Source organism: Callorhinus ursinus, unplaced genomic scaffold (genome assembly GCF_003265705.2).
Source record: "Callorhinus ursinus isolate GAN/ISIS: 27379988/994484 unplaced genomic scaffold, GSC_fseal_2.0 scaffold1, whole genome shotgun sequence".
Taxonomy (NCBI): Eukaryota; Metazoa; Chordata; class Mammalia; order Carnivora; family Otariidae; genus Callorhinus; species Callorhinus ursinus.
The window spans coordinates 49,332,900-49,350,555 of record NW_027397063.1 but is presented as its reverse complement, the minus strand read 5'-3'; the positions used below and the strand labels follow the sequence as shown (position 1 = coordinate 49,350,555).

Below are 17,656 nucleotides of genomic sequence, written 5' to 3'. Positions count from 1 at the left end.
ATTGAATTTATTGAAAAATTAATGTAGGAGACCTATATGGTAATTTCAAGACAAACGAATATTTTTCCCTTAATGAGACATGGACTCATAAACTTCTCCAAAGTTGTCAAAAGTCAGCTTAAGTTTAAGAAGAGTTTTAATTACATTGAAAATCTGTTTAGTCTCACTGCTATTTCTTTACCCATACCTAGTATGGGTAGTATTAGCATTTTACTGAGATGAGATCATTTCTTAGGGTGAGAGGTTTGCTAGGAGAATTTGGAGAAGAGGTTGGAAAAGCCAGACTGAGTATTTGCCACATATTTACAGCCAGAGAGTGAAATTCTGTTGAACTTGATCATCTGTATGATGATCATCCCTGATGATGATGATGATGATATCATCCTGATATCATATCAGGATATGATGATATCATCCCTGAATTTCAAGGATAATTAAGACTCGGAGTAATTTTATTCTTTTCTGAAAGGAATTGATTAAAATTAAATATGTAAACACTTAATAAAGTTTTCAAATAAACTATTTTAGAAAGGAGAAAGATGCTGATGGGAACGTGTCTCCCTATTTTTAGTTTGGAAAATAAACTCCTTAACTGTATCAAATTATGCAAGCATGTAAGAATGTGTAACTATGTTGCAGAAAATACTTTTCCTTTTTTGGTTAAGCCTGTTTGCTTCAGGATGTTTCCTTTTGGAGTAACAGTGGGCAAATTAATATGTTAATGACAAGTTAATGACACTGACATTATTTTCCTAAATAGTTAGATGTTTAAGTAAAAGCAAATATCATCAAACTGTCACAGTGTTGTTCCCTAAAGGCACGGACCTCTCCTAGGGCAGGGCTTCTGAATAGTGGCTGGTCATTAGAATCACTGCGAAGCTTTTAAAGTTCCCAATACCCAGGCTAGACCTCAAACCAATTAGATTAACCTCTGGGGGTGCTGCCCATACATCTGTATTTTTTTTTTTTAAGATTCTATTTTTAAGTAATCTGTACACCCAACACGGGGCTCAAACTTACAACTCTGAGACCAAGAGTCCCATGCCCTACTGACTGAGCCAGCCAGCCACCCCCACCTCTATATTTTTAAAAACTCTAAGTGATTCCAATGCAGAACCAAGGTTAAGAATCTCTGTCTTAGAGGGATGGCCAAGCTTGCTCTGCTCCATCCCCTATATGGCTATCAACATCCCTGGGTCTACCTTCAGCTCTTGACATGTTAAAGTAAAGTGAAGGAATTTAGAAATCCTTTGAGGAAAAACAAAAACCAGACAAACGCACAAAAAAAGCCCCTGCCATCAGGGAACTGGTGTGACGTTCAAAGCTAGGTGTCACTCCGTGTCATCACCAGCTGGCTGTTGCTCCTATGTAGTCCATATTATTCTCCTGTTGGACACAATCTCATAGAACGTCAACATCAGATGAGGTCACTCGAAACCATAAAAGTGAAACAGGAAGTCACCAGGCAACCCATAGATACCAAACATACCCTCTCTTAGCTAAAATGAGTGATTGCTACTTCTTTTTTTTTTAAAGATTTTATTTATTTATTTGAGAGAGAGAGAATGAGAGATAGAGAGCAGGAGAGGGAAGAGGGTCAGAGGGAGAAGCAGACTCCCCGCTGAGCAGGGAGCCCGATGCGGGACTCAATCCAGGGACTCCAGGATCATGACCTGAGCCGAAGGCAGTCGTTCAACCAACTGAGCCACCCAGGTGCCCTGATTGCTACTTCTTCACCCATGACAGCTTTATCCTTGTTCCCGGCTGCCCTCCCTGTAGATAAGATGTGTTAAGATACCCAGCCACAGAATTATCCTTGCTTTCTGACAGCACCAATCTATAGTAAACCCTTGAGTAAACTCTTCTGGACCTTCTCCAGAATCACCCACCAGAGCCCAGATCCACAATAATTTCAACATCCTGTTACTGAGACACCCCACAGTTCCCCAGGGTGAATGTTCTCCCTTACTGCGACAAACGATGAACCCAACTTCTCAACCCCAGATGTGTTTCTGGTGGTCTTTGCCTAAAGGGCATTGATACTCTTTCTCACAAAACCTGACTCAAGAATAATAAAAAGAAACTGGATTTGAGACTAAAAATGGAGCCATTTTGCCTTTGAATTGGGTGAGTCACAGTGGTTGCTGACTTTAACTGCACATTAAAATTGCTTGTGGATCCCAGGCTGCAAGCCAGACTGATTTAAATAGAAATTTCTGGGGATAGGACCCAGGCACCAGTATCATTATGACACCACAGGTGATGCCAAATAAATATAAGCCCAGAGAGAATAAGTGACACAGACTAGGGACCTATGGAAATCTGAGGCCAATAGCTGTGAAGGAAGCTGCCCAGAGTCTTTCACCCTGCAAGCTGCAACCCATCAGCCCTTTGCTTACGGGCAGTCTGACCACGGTCAGCACTTTTATATTGGTGCTAATATAGTACAACCTTTATAAATGGTGTTTACAAGGCACTTTGATGCTAGTGATAGAACATCAAGTGGAAAGCAGCATAAAGTATAATTATGTAAGGACAAGCCCCGTCCTGTAAATAAAACACACAAGAGCCGTGGGATGGCATGACTGTGGTTGACTTTTTTTCCTGTTTTTGGAATGTTTGTTTACATGTTTATTTCAGAAGTGTTCGATAAACATGTATTCATTTAATTTTCTCTTTCAAAATATTATTTTTGTACTCAGGAAAGGGCATATAATAAAATAAAATATTTGAATTTAAAAGACATTGAAATTTGAAATTTAACTAGACATTGCTGGATTGTGAGAGGAAGTTTGGTAATGACTAACTGATTTAGCATGGCAGCCAGAGAAGATGCTAATAGTGGACGCTGGAAAATGCTAAGTCACTATTATGAGATTCAATTGGAAGAATTTCCTGCATGAATTTTAGGACCCCGATATAAAACTCTCCTTAGCGTGGGAAGCAGAAGAGATTAGCAGACTGTAGCTATGACCTATTTCTTCAAACCAAGACTCATCCCAGAACACATGAGATAGGACATGTAACAACTCCCCTATTTTAAGTCCTTTTGGTTTCAACATTTTTCTTACATTCTTGGTCACTATATAGATATACAAAAGTTAGAGAAAACCTGGCTCCTCACTCCCAAATGAGATAAAAGAAAGCTATGATGGAAGAGCACCATGGTCTATTAATTTCTGTCTGGAGAGAGCAACAAACGAGATCAGAATGTTCTGACCCCATCCCATTTCCCACTTTGGAATAGTTGCCAGAAGATGCTTCCAGAGGCTCAGCTAAGTTGAGGGCAAACCCCTCAGTTGTCCATCCCCAGAACTAATTAACCTACACCAGTTTGTGGTCCCAGGAACTGGTTAGATGAAAACTCCCTTCAGACAGTTGGGTAGGTGCAGGGAGAATAACAGCTGAGTAGTGCTTGGCATCGTAAGTGAACACAGGGTGACACTGGCTAGCCTCCATCACTTGGGGTTGTACCTTTTCTATCTCATTTAAATTGTAAGCATCATAGAAGGCAGAGGCTTCCCTAAATTTGGTGGGCCCTAAGATATCACTAGAAATAATTAAGGAGAAATATGAGCTTCTTCCTTCTTTTTTTTTTCTTTTTAAAGAAATGTGCTAGAAGGCCAGAAAGAAGGCAAATTTTACAATCCTTTGATCCTGTGAGAGTTTTGCTAAATCATAAGAGAATTCAGGTGGTCTGTGAGAAACAACAGAATGGATCTGAATTCCAGTCTGTCCAATTTCACTCTTCTTACCAAAGAACTTTCTAGCACATGGCTGGAATTTTTCAGAAGTACGTTTATGACTACTTCTGATGATCTCCCTGAAATCATTCTAATATTGTCCTTGATCTGCACAGTTGGAGGTAGGTGTAACTCTCTTTATTTGAGTTTATTCTATGGCTATATCTTGTAAATGTCACCACACAGAACTGAGGAAAGTAGCAGTAATAGAAAGTTATAATTTTGTTCCTAAGTTCATACTTCTAACCTAAGATTATCAACCAAATGAATCCAATGATAATCTGCCTCTGAAAAGAGACATGTAGAGACTGATTCATATTCTTCATCCTCTTTTGGATTCAAAGTATTCACACTTTTTACTTGGTAGGTCATGGTTAGATTTAAGTGATGGGAAGAATTGAAGCAGATGAGCCAAAAATCAAGGGTTGGGGGATTTTGATTGCCATCTGCATGATCACAAACTATAGTTTCATTTATATATTAAAGCTACTTGTGTACCACTTTCTTCACTTGAACAAAGAATTTTCAAAATGAGTGGGGTCTTCTGAGTGGACCAGTTACTTTTTAACCATTTGGCAGGATGTCCCATAGGTTTTGTTCAAATAATAAATTATGCCTAACTCCTATGAGAAGAAAAGAATACTGTAGAAATCAAAAGAAAGCCCTTTTTTTGCATTCTTTGATTAGAAATTATATTACAAAGAAGCAGAAAACATTAAACTGAAGGAAATGCTGTGATATGGCTTATTGTACTTCGATAATAATTCATTACAGGCTTTCTAATGTGTAGTAGGTAAGCAGTAATGGGAAGCTAGTTTTTCTCATTGGGCAAATTCTTATACCTAGTTCCTCATTGTTATTTTGGGAATCAGCCGGGAGATTTCATTAAAGTTTCGTTATTTATTAACCTTTTATTGCAAGATTATTAAAGAAACTAATATCTGATTTATAGCATGTACAAAAAAATGCTATAAGTATTTAGTAATAACCCAAGAGCCAATGACTTCTAGCAATATTTACTAAAGATTCTAAGGAAATGAGATACTTCATAGAAGAGGTAAATACAGAACCTAGCAGATTAAGAATTATACTGATTCGTTGTGCTTAAGTATGAGAGAGGGTTTCAATTACAGGAATTAAGTAAGTGAAAAGTGGAACAGTATTTCATTGTCCTCAGTATTAAGAAGGATATCAAATTAAAGTTCCATAAATGTGATATTTCACTGCCTTTCAGTAAAGATGTATTTTTTTGCAGGATTTTTGAATCTACACTTAAAAGACTTTCCAATTCCTCTCCCTGTGATATTATTTTTAATTGGATGCAGTTTTGAAATATTAAGTTTTACATCTGAGCAGGTGTGTATAGTAAATATGAATATTTTGTACTATATCTCAAATTCATACAAATACAAAGATGGCTTAAGGAAACTTGCAAAAACACTTGCCAGTTCACTGCTCTGCCAGTCGATGGATGCTTGTGATATGGATGACATCAGATCAGATGTGTGAAAAAAGGAGCCAGGGGTGACAGAGCTGAGATCCAGCTAAATGTAGTCAAAACAGAGCCTCTGTCTGAAAGGAGGTAGGCAACTCAGAGAACGAGTTCACATACACCTACTGAGAGTGTGAGCAGCTAATGAGAGTTTAAGCAGAATTCAAAAGCTTAGACAAGAATTGGTTTGTTTTTTCTTTAAAGATTTTATTTATTCATTTGTCAGAGAGAGAGAGAGAATGAGCACAAGCAGGGGGAGTGGGGAGCGGCAGGCAGGGGGAGAAGCAGGCTCCCCACTGAGCAAGGAGCCTGATGTGGGACTCGATCCCAGGACTCTGGGATCATGACCTGAGCTGAAGGCAGATGCTTAATCGACTGGACTTGGTTAATAATATAGAAGCCCAGAGACCCTAAGCTGCTGGTACAGGACTCTACTAGCAAGAGATTTCTGACATTGAACCAATCTACTGCCTCAGTTAGGAATGTTTTACAGGGCTCCCATTAGAATAGAGGCTAGACTTTAAGTGTGTGTGGCTTATAAGATCTCAAGAAACAGAAGTCGAACCTCTTACCTGGAGTTGGAAGTGAGGAGGAAGGCAAACTACAGATGTAGTCCAGGCAGCTACAGTGTTATAAATAGTTGAAAACAACTGGAGTCAGGTAGAGGAGAGAGACTATCTTTACTATAAGGGATGTAGAATGTATTGTTGACACATTAAATAGTTCTCTAGCCCTGGGGTTGGCAGCAAATTTTTTCTATAAAAGGCCATACAGTAAATATTTTAGGTTATACAGGCCAATTGAGCCCTGTCACAATTACTCAACTGCCATTATCGTTCAGAAGCGACCACAGGCAATATGTAAGTGAGCTGGCATGGCTGTGTTCTAATAAGACTTTATTTACAAAAACAGGCATTGAGTCAGATGTGGCCTTGGACCATAGTTCGCCAACACCTGCTCTAGTCAATCAGAATGTGAATGAGAACATGTATGAAAACGATTGGCTTTCCCAAACAAATGAAACCAGTGGTATTAACGAACATTATGAAAAACATGTATCCATATAAGACCTAGATTATTACTTCATTTGTCATCAATAGGTTTTGTAACCGTACAGTTTTGACTTGTATACAATTTTAAATACATCTATAAACTTAATTTTTCTATTTGTCGATAACCTTTTAAAAGAGGAGAACAGAGGTCAAGAACTGTGAAGGGTCTAGGATTTACTCTATTTGCAAGTAATAAGTTAGCCTGCCACAGTTTCATGGTCTTGGCAAAAGACGTGGGACTCCTAGGCCCAAGAAAAGGACTTTAGTGTTCGAGGCAATAGCAGAAGCCGAAGTATCAGCATCTTCTTGTGCCTGTTCCGTGAGCCCCAACACCCACAGGGAGAAGCAAAGAGGGCCTGGTGAAACCTGCATACACAATGGATTGCATTACAGGAGAAGAAACCTGAGTTTAGAGAACTTGAATATTTTGTGATGGGCAGTAAACTCACCTGGCCTCTTGCCCTAGAGGGAGACACTGTCCTTGTTACACTGTACGGTATAGTACACCAGCTCTTTGCTCTGAAGGGGGGCACTTGGCTCTGTCTTCCAAAGCTGTTAGCCATACAAATATTTTTGAAAGATAGTCTGGAAGAAAAGCAGTCAGTGCCTCCACTCATAAGATGTAGAGAAACACAAGAGACTCATGGAGACTCATCCCCCCAAAGCAAAGATACCACCTAACACAGCAGGCAATCCAGTGCTTCCTTAATGAACAGAATGTTGAGTGGATGCCCATAACAGGATTTACAAATATCAACTAAATATTTTGTGATAAACACCATTAATTAGTTATCTCATTCACAGCATTAACTTCCCAGTTTTTATTCCTGCTATTCTTCCATACCCATCTTCTGTGTAAGCCATGGTTAATTATTTGTAGTTTCTGAAACTTGATATGATTGTTTACTTCTTTGTGCATGTTGTGCATGATAATCTATCTACCTGAAACCTGTCTTCCTCTTTTATGCCTGAAAATCTTCTCCATATTCTCTTGTACCCATATCAATGTACTTTCTGTACCCGTTGTTTAAAAAATAAAATGGGCATGGAGATACGCATTAACTTTCCACTGTAACTGGTAACAATCTGATGGAAAATTATGAAAATCTGGGGCTCCCAGGTGGCGCAGTCAGTTAAGCATCCGACTCTTGGTTTCGGCTCAGGTCATGATCTCAGGGTGGTGAGATCCAGCCCCACACAGGCTCTGTGCTCAGCGGGGAGTCTGCTTAAGACTCTCTCTCCTTCTCCCCCACCAAAATAAATAAATAAATCTTAAAAAAAAAAGGAACGAAAATGATGAAAATCAATAGAGTTAAGATTTGAACACCTATTACATTATGATATACCTTTTTCTCTTTCGCTAGAGATAGGAGTATCTGGCATGCAATCGATGCTAATAGAAGGATGGATAAATGAGAAAATAACATATTTTTATATTATTAGGTCCAAATATATGCAGATGCCATACAATGGATGAGTCCAAAAGTATTTTTTGATCTATTTACACCAATAATTATCTTTAATGTTGCATTTGACATGGATGTTTACATGTTGCAGAAATTATTTTGGCAGGTAAGAAGTTCTCTTTGTGATAATATCACTCACTCATGAACTACTATATGTTATCTATGTCCAGATTTTTTAAAACTTTGCTTTAAATTAGAAAACAAAGAAGATGAAGAAAAAGTATAAGGTGCAGGAGAAAAAAACTTAGCCTTATATTTTATTTTTTTATTTTTTAAAGATCTTATTTATTTATTTATTTGACAGAGAGAGAGATAGCAAGAGCAGGAGCACAAGCAGGGGGAGTGGGAGAGGGAGAAGCAGGCTTCCCGCTGAGCGGAGAGCCCAATGCGGGGCTCGATCCCAGGACCCTGGGATCATGACCCGAGCTGAAGGCAGACACAACGACTGAGCCACCCAGGCGCCCCCAGCTTTATATTTTAGTGAATAAGCCATATCTTAACAATCGTCCAGTGTATTGAAGGCTCAGGAAAAAAAAAAAAAAAACTTATGGAGAAAAAAAGTAATTCTGAAAATCTGACTGGCAGACCTTAATGCCAGTTATAATTTTAACTCTGAGATGCTATTAGAGAGCTATTATGAAATAGATTTGGTCCAGTTGTTTATTTTGCATAAAAGCCGTGTTTCAAATACCCACCTCCTAAAACTTCCCATACGCACATGAACAAAAACGGAGAATACTCACAGAAACAGCTATAATTTTAATTCACCAACTATTATGATTTTTTTTCTCATCATGTGCTATTTGAACCCGATCAAGGAAAGACCTCGAGGAAAAAATACTCCAAATCTTAAGCAAGGTACACATTTCTTTCAAAGTAATTAAAACAGCTTTGTAAATATAAGGTCATTACCTAAACTACATTAGAAACAAAACTATTAAAATAACTTACTTTATTTTGAGTCCAGGCAAATGGGAGTTCAGACAAGTGACAAAAAAAAAAAAAGAAAAGGAAAGAAATTGAACAGAATAGAGATATAAAAGTACTTTGGGCTGGTTTGGGTGATCTCTGCTGAGCCGTCTCCTGCATTTCTGTACAACTGTGGGGTCAGCTGAGGTGGGATGAGCTGGATGGCCCCAAGCACGTGTCTGTTGGTTGTTACTGTTAGCGTTGGCTGTAGGCAATGGGTGTCACTACCATGATCTAGAAGTTTATTCCAGACTTCTTCCCATGACCGCTGCAGAGTCTCAGACATCAACAGAAGAGGGCAAGCTCCAATTTGCCAATGCTTTTTAGGCCTGTACCTTCATCGTGTTTGCTCTTGCTTCTTTCAGCCAAAGCGAAGAATGACATGACTAACCAAGTCAGTGCTGGAGATAACTTTCCAGTAGAATTCAGAGAACAAAATTACTGCAGCCACTTTTACAACCAATATGCTTTGTGACTTATTAGGGTATTGACAACTATTGGTGGGAGAACAAGGATTTGGGCCTCCTGACCCTCAGTCTTCTTGTCTCAGAGCCTCATCTTAATTTTTCCTTTGAACAGAAGTTAGTAATGCAACTTTCCAGACCATCAAAACCTTGCAGTGAGAACCCAGCCACCCTAGAGGTAAATTATGTAGGAGGCGTTGATTTTTTCCCACTGTCCTAATTCTGTCACCAAGGTTTATCCACCAAAGACTCCCTCTCAGGAGCTCCAGGGCTCAACAGGGCCATATAAACACTCCATCATTGTTCTGTCACTTCTAAGATTCAGCAAGAGATGTATGATTAAGTGACTTAACCAAATCACTTAGCACTACCACCCCAGCCTCCTGAATTAGAGTCCAGTGTTTATTCCCCAATTCATCATGCATGACTGTCCCTGTACAAATGAAGAGCAAAATAGTCAGAAGGAAGATAGCTTTTAATATTTTAGTTCTTCTGAATTCTTTTTTTTTTTTTTTAACTGTCTTTGGTTTTGCCTCTCTAGGTCCTATGGCAATGCCTCATTGCCTAGCAGGTGGTAAATAAACATGTAATAAATGAAGGATTGAGAGCTTGTGTCTTTTCGTTAGAAAATGCATGACTTTCCTGATGTAGCAAAAACCGAGACAGGACCCTGGGGGTGTCATTTGATTTTACTTCTCTGGAGAATTGTCTTAAATGGGATTGATTGGTACGCCGTTGGTGGCTGTGTTTGTTGGCAAACCTTTCTGGAGGACAGTTTGGCAATCTCTGGGGAAAACCCTAAAATGATGCATGTCTTTAATATTACTTACGGAAATTCTAAAGATATAAAGGATGTATGATAAGATTTAGTCACAAGACTCCTATATGTGTGTATACATATATATTGCTGTTTTTATTTAATATTGGTAGTAAGAGCATTTGTCAACATCATTATGAAATTTTTATAATTTTTCATTTTCACTTTTATTTTTTTTAATTGAGATACACTTGACATAGAACATTATATTAGTTTCAGGTGTATACACAACATAATGATTCAGTACTTATATATATTTTGAAATGACCACGAAAATAAGTCTAATTAACATCCATCACCACATAGTTACAAATTTTTTCCTATAACTTTTAATACCTACTCTCTTAGCAACTTTTAAATATAGAGTACAGTATGATTAACTATAGTCAGCATGCTGGACATTGCATCCCCAGGATTTATTTAGAACTGGAAGTTTGTACCCTTTGACCCCCTTCACCTCTCTAGATCCTATCGCAATGCCTCATGGCCTAGCTAATGGTGAATAAACATGTAATAATGTTTCACCCCTTTCACCAAACTCCCGCACCCCGCCCCAGCTTCTGGCAATCGCCAGTCAATTCTCTGTGTCTACGAGCTCAGCTTTTTTTAAGAGTCCACATATAAGTGAGATCATACCTCATTTCTCTTTTTCTATCTGACTTATTTCACGTAGCATAATGCCTACAAGTTTCATCCATGTTGTCGCAAATGGCAAGATTTCCTTCTCTTTTATGGTTGAATAATATTCTATTCTATATAATACATATTCTTTATCATCTCCATCTATCGATGGACACTTAGGTTGCTTCCATGTCTTATTATTGTATATAGCTATTGTAAATAATGTAAATTTACATTACTGTATTGTAAATAATGCTGCAATGAACATGGGGATGCATTTCTGAATTCTAGTAGGCAACTTCGGGCACATCACATTTTCTAAGTCCATTTGGGAATGAAATCTTGCTACATAGCTGCCACTGGCATAATAAGAGGAAGCAGAAGGCCAGGTTCCAGGTCTAGAATAACAGAAATTTTTTTCCCATCTTTTCTGGAGTTCTCTGCCATTTCTTTACATTCTTTGTATTATCTTATTTTCTCCTTCTTTTCCTCTTTGGTGACTTCTTTCAAACTTGTGTTCTTTCATTCTATGTTGATAGCCTATGTTTCAGTCCAGTGCATAGTTAAATGTGTATATATACGCGTGTGTACATATGGTGTGTTTGCATATACCTTTACACATACATATCTATATTCAACAGCCTTATCAAGAAAATTAAAAGTTCCCTTTTAATTACAATATGGTATTTCCTACAACTGGTATGTCCTAGGTCCTAAGAATCTCGTTGCAATGTTTGCCTCTTATTTCCAGAGTTGCAGGCACATATTTGTTAAATAAGATAACCTAAAATTTCCCTTTGATGGAATTAGTGTGATTCTGTATATCCAATAATTCTGACAATCTGCTTTTTAAAATAGGATACAAAAGCAATCTGATTTTTCTATCCGTAAAATTTCTTGGCAGGTACTTTTAATTACAATTCCTGGCTTTTTGATGAATTATATATTAATTCTTTGGTATCTGGCATCTGTGAATAAATTACTTTTGAAAACCACTCCATGGTTATTATTTTCAACTATCCTTGTGAGTTCGGATCCCATGCTGACGGCGGCTGCCATAAGAGACCTTGGTATATTTTTTTCTTTTTCTGTATTTAAAATATCATGTTCTGTACTTAATATATCTAGTTTTAAGATCTCTTGTTCACTGTAGATTTTCACTATGTGAAATAGGGTTCTGGGACATTGGGGATTGAGCATGAGATTCGCGATAGTGACGCTTAGAACAAAATGAAATGCCAGTAATGGGCTTACTTAACATATATATATATTTCATCCAATTGTGAAATAAAATGGGATTATGTATAATCCTTGACTTTATACATGCTTCTACTTTGAGCCAACAGTTCCAGGAGCGAACAATTTGCAAATACATTGTGGTGACATTTCTATTGCCCAATACCCCTTTTCCTTTGACAATACTGTCACTAGGATAATGCCATTTGTAAAAAATAAAATAAAATAAAAAATTTAAAAAAATTGCCTTTGGAGTCATCATCACCAATAGGACCAAAAACTTGAAAAGTCAAAAACAATAAAATCACTAATCATACAGTGTTTTAGGAGAAATAAGTCTATATTTAAAAATAAAATACCAAGTCAACACAACCCTCCCCCTCCACAAACACACAAATCTAAGAGCCTCATTCAAGAAAAACGATAACTAATTTGTTTTCCTCCAATCGCTTTTTAGTAACAAGAGTTACAACATTTGTTCTGAAATAGAATTTTACTATGGCATGTGTGCATGTGCACACCCAAACACACACACACACACACACACACACACACACTTTCCATTTCATAGCCAGTTACAGGGGAAAAAGTTACTTGAGGCAAGTAGAAATAGAATAGAGGAGACTCATCAGTGTACCTCTATGAATAAAGGAAAGCCAACTCTTCAAAACAAAGAGATTAAGATTGTGCAGTAAGACTTTAGAAGAAGGAAGTGCCAACATCTGTCACCCAACCCTGCCTCTATGGGGACTCTGTCAGTGCCAGCTCCTTTTCTACTCAAAAGATTTGGCAAAGTTCTATGCTACCTGAGAGCATTATGTTCTTAACTTTATAATCTTGTAATCTAGTTAGTATTCCACTGGTTTCCTGGCCTGTCATTGTTAAATTTAAATAATTTCTTTGTGGGGGTGCCTCGGTAGTGCAGTCGGTTAAGCACCCAACTCTTGGTTTTCACTCCGGTCCTGGTCTCAGGGTTGTGAGATTGAGCCCCGCATCTGGCTCCATGCTCAGGATAGAGTCAGCTTGAGTTTCTCTCTCTCTCTTCTTCTGCCCCTTTCCCTGCCCCCACATGCACGTGCTCTCTCTCTCTCACTCTCTCTCTCAAATAAATAAATAAATCTTTTAAAAAAAGATAAATAATTTCTTTGTGTTAACTTGCAAAGTTATGCTCATACATTTTAGTCATTTTGCCATGACTTTTGGAATTTTGTTTTCCTCCTCATTTTGCATATTTAAAAAATAAAAATGAAAATTAAAGTATTTTTCTCTTGGTAACATTTTTGCTTGAGTTTTCAAAGCAAGATTTTTATATTTGTTTTATTTTACTTTCACACACATATAAAGTCTGCCCAGGCTTATGAGTACATGAGTATATTCACATTGTCTTGAGCTTTTGATGGTCTGTTGACTCCTCGTATACCCCCATGTTGGTTGTTTATTTTCAAATATTTACATTTTGTTATAGTTCATTTTCCAAATTGGAATAGTTATACAACAGGACCAGTTAGGTTTTTCTCAGTAAGGAACAACTCTGAGTTCCAACAACTGAGTAAGAAAAACACAGTGGCTTAAAAACAGCAGTTATTATTTCTCATGAGTCTGGCAGTTATGATGGTATGGCTGAGCTCTGCTGATCTTGGCTGGGCTCACTAATGAATCTACAGTAAGTGAGAGGGTCATCTGGGGGCTAAGTGATCTAGGATGGTCTCAACTGAGACGATCCATTTTTCTTCCACATATTTCTCACAATCTTCCAGTAGTGCAGCCAGGGAACACTATCACGATGGTGGCAGAGATGCAAGAGATAGGAAGCAAAAATCTTTCTTAAGCCTCTGCTTGCATTGTCTCATGACAAAACAGGCTGGATCTCTTAGGCGAGAGAAAACTGCAGTTTTACAGCAAAGGGCATGGATGCATAAAGAGGTGAAGAATTGGACCATCAAGGCACTTGAGCTTCCACAGGAATAGAATGCCTTGACTTCTCTTCTCTTACAACAGCATACTTACTGTGTTAGGTTGTGATCATAAAGTGGTTGGGTGATGTAATAACATTTCCTTCCTATGGCCATCGAGAAAATTATTACAATGCTCAAAGCTATACTTTTGCCACTACAAGTATATTTAATAGAGAAAAATGATAATTGATAGATATCTAAACTATCATCATAAATGGAGGGAAATTAGGATGGGAGTACATAATATCCAGGTGCTCTCCATTTCATAGAGCTTGATTTCTAAAATCTTTGAAAGGAATGTATGGGAAAGTCAGACAATTTCTATTCATAGGGAGATTATCTTGACAATTGCCGTAATATTTTGCTTAGGTACCATGTTATAAAGCTTGGCTTATGAATTTCCTTTATCCCTCCATCACTGTTTTTTTGTCTTGCTTTAAATACATGATATTGGCTAACTCACCAAATTTTAAAAAATAGTGAATTTCATGTTTTCATCTGGGCTTTAAAACAAGGAATGACAGCTCTAGCTGATCATCCTTCTTACATAAACCATGGTCAACCCCAATTAATTTAGTTCCTAATTGTGGAAGTCTAGACTTAACTTACAGTTGATATATAATTAAATTTCTTTGAAGGGAGTTTTCAAACATGACTAAAGTTTATTTAAGTACATGGGCAAAGTATATGATATAAATCTATAGCTAAGAATATACTCCTACTTGATAATAAAATTTTACTCTTTAATAGTGATTTTCCCACCTTAAACAAAATATTTTCTCTTCCATAGGTCTTTCTAGAAGCCTCATCAATTTAATTAATGGAGAAAGTCTGATGACCTCTATAATGTCTTTGATTGTATTCATTGGTATTGAGGATATTAATGTCAGCCTGCAAAAGAAGGTGAACCATTCTTTAGGTGAGGACTTATTTTTCTAAATTTTTTAAAACCAGAATTCTATATTTTCTAAATACTGAAATGGATTTTATATTTTATCATAAGTTATACTTATGATATTGTGTCACTCAGAGAGCTTTCATCATAAAACTTCCTGCAATAGGGCCTTCCTGAAGATGATGAAGATGAGCAACAAAGAGATGTCTATATTCAGAAGCCTCTTAAAAACTCAAGGACCACTGTCTCAGAAAACCAAAAAATACAAAGAGCTATAGTCATGCATGCTGACTGGACAGATCCATGCCCAGCCTCCAACCTGGTCCAGTATTCTACTAGGCTCCATTTAAGTTAGTAAAGATTGCCCACATAATTTCAGGGAACCTTATCAGAGTTGATATCTACAATCTAATCAAGAGAACTTTCTTGATACTCACTGGGAAGCAAAAAAAAAAAAGGGTGGGGTGGGTACCGATATGGAAATTCATTCATTAATTAATACAACAATTATTTATTGATATGTACTCATATGTGATAGTTCCTATTCTAAGCCTCATGCTTCAACCATGAACATAATAGTCCTTGCTTTCACAGAGGTTCCTTCAAAATTTTGATAAAATTAATGGAAAAGAATTTTGTGTTTAAGTTTCAGAGGAGTAAAAACCATAAATAATCATTCTATGTAAATAATAATCATAACAACTACAATAATAAAAACTCTGCTGAAGGATGAAGAGAACTGTGAACTTATTTCCTCAGCCACGAGGGCGTTCTCTGAATTTTTAATAGATTTGAAAGAAAAATTTCCTTTAAGAAAAAAAGATGCTTAATAAGGTTTACTGATATTTCATTTACATCAACTGACATAATAGTGACTCAATAATTTTCATAATAATTATTTTTAAAACTCATGTAATTATTTAAATAATGTTGCTCCATCTTTGAAGTTAGCACATATTTCATAAAGGGGAAAACTAAGAGGACTTACTGCACTCACAGGTCTGTCCTTTCCAACTTGCATGTTAGGAGTTTAAAAACATTGTAAGAAATAATGGATTTGCTTTTTCTTGGCCTAATAATTGCATTCAGTAAATATTTCACTGATTAGAAATTTTTTTTTCTTAAAAAGAAAGCAGCTTTCCAATGGGTCTTCTAACTCCAGTTCCCTACCTCCTTCTGAAATCAGAGTCTACCTCTGCTCTGTTTCAGCTGCAAAAGGTGCTAGACTCCCCAGATTACCACTATGGCTTAACTCCATGCCTAGAGCAGGTGTGACCTAGAGAAACCAATCAGTTAGTTTGGTAAGCCAAAACAATGCAAGAAATTCACTCCACTGGGACCCAGAGGCATTCCTTTTTCTGTATTTCCTGTATGTACCTTGATGGATACAAAATGTAAGTTCCAAGAGTTTGGGGACTTTCTACTTCTTACTCAACTGCATCTCCAAAATTTATTGAATTGTATGGCACTGAATAGATGTGTATTTCTTAATGGGCACTGAAAAAAGCTCTTAAACTAAACTGACTGAATTTTGCAAACTTCTATATGGCTTTCAGCATTTGAATGGAAGCTTTCAATTTAGGAATAAGAAAATACCATACATACCAATGGCGATGAGCTATTTTTAAAGATAAGGACAAAAAGAAAAGTTGACCCAGAGTATCACTTAAAATTAAGATCAAGTAAGTTCTATTAACTATTTTCTGTTTACTCCCCTTTCTTGCAGCCTTTGACATCCTGCTTGAAATTTGGTCTTATTTTCTAGCCAGTTTCTTGTTTGGAATTCTAAGTTCAAAACTGATTCAACTGTGGATGTCTACTGTTTTTGGAGATGATGTCAATCACATAAGCCTCAGCTTTTCAATTCTGTACCTCATCTTTTTTATTTGTAAGTCTGGGGCTTATGCCTAAAACTAAGTGACAGAAAAATGCAAAACAGAGATTTAGGAAAATGCATACCAGGCAAAGTTTGTAAACAAAAAAACAAAAGAAAACAAAATTCAACTTGTCTAGGAGGAATATTTTTGTTAAAATAACCTATCAAAGAGATGAAAATATTATACAACAGAAATCAATGTCTCAAGATATATAAAGCAAATACCATTATAAAAGCCAAAAGAATTTGACAAAATCATAATTATAATGAGATACTTTAGCATGCCTTTCCCAGATAATTTCATAACTAGTCAGACAAAAAATGATGGCTATAAAAAGATATAAATAAAAACTTAAATGCTTGGTTTACAGGATATAAAGTTTTATCTCCCCAAGCAGAATGCATATCCTTTACACATACCTGTAGACCATTTACAGAAATGAACTAGACTTGAAGAGCATTTTAATAAAATCTGAAACATTGTTCAATCACAATGCATTCACAACTTACTAATTACAAAAGGAGGGCCTTTAAAAATAATCATTCTAATAGCCTGAAACTAAATATACTTTTCTTGATAAATTTTAGCTTAAAAAGGAAATCAAAATAGAAGTTACAGATTAAGACTAAATATTAGAAAATCTATCAATGTTAATCCATTTGCCACCACTTCTTCCTCACAGAAGAATGGCGGATATTAATAATTCACCATATTATTGTTCTCTGGTGCAGCCCCAGAATGTCATTCAAGACAGCCCTGTAAATGACTGGGAGTTAGCATGTGCAGTAAATGATACCTAGTTACCTAGTTACAAACTTATACTATGCCCTTCCATTTCCATTTAGGAGCAAGCCAATGTTGCCTTTTCTCATATCCATGATTTCTCTGGAAGCTTTAGCTAAGGCAATAAAAAGAAAGAAAGAAAGAAAGAAAGAAAGAAAGAAAGAAAGAAAGAAAGAAAGAAAGAAAGGAAGGAAGGAAGGAAGGAAGGAAGGAAGGAAGGAAGGAAGGAAGGAAGGAAGGAAAGAAAGAAAGAAAGAAAGAAAGAAAGAAAGAAAGAAAGAAAGAA

At 36.8% G+C, this 17,656-nt stretch overlaps 1 protein-coding gene across 13 annotated transcripts in view; it reads left to right on the top strand.

Moving 5' to 3' along the window:
* SLC9C1 (solute carrier family 9 member C1) overlaps nucleotides 1–17,656 on the top strand; it is an 88,804-nt gene that overhangs the window by 960 nt on the left and 70,188 nt on the right. For 4 of the 13 annotated variants that reach the window (XM_073893229.1, XM_073893236.1, XM_025874048.2 and 1 more), the window contains 6 exons: nucleotides 3,609–3,865; nucleotides 4,999–5,099; nucleotides 7,731–7,859; nucleotides 11,529–11,694; nucleotides 14,606–14,734; nucleotides 16,437–16,598. In XM_073893229.1, the coding sequence (XP_073749330.1) occupies nucleotides 3,715–3,865; nucleotides 4,999–5,099; nucleotides 7,731–7,859; nucleotides 11,529–11,694; nucleotides 14,606–14,734; nucleotides 16,437–16,598 (838 nt within the window). In that variant the 5' untranslated portion in view covers nucleotides 3,609–3,714. The remainder of the gene's footprint in view (nucleotides 1–3,608; nucleotides 3,866–4,998; nucleotides 5,100–7,730; nucleotides 7,860–11,528; nucleotides 11,695–14,605; nucleotides 14,735–16,436; nucleotides 16,599–17,656) is intronic. The other 9 variants (XM_073893235.1, XM_073893230.1, XM_073893214.1 and 6 more) reach the window with 5 other exon arrangements.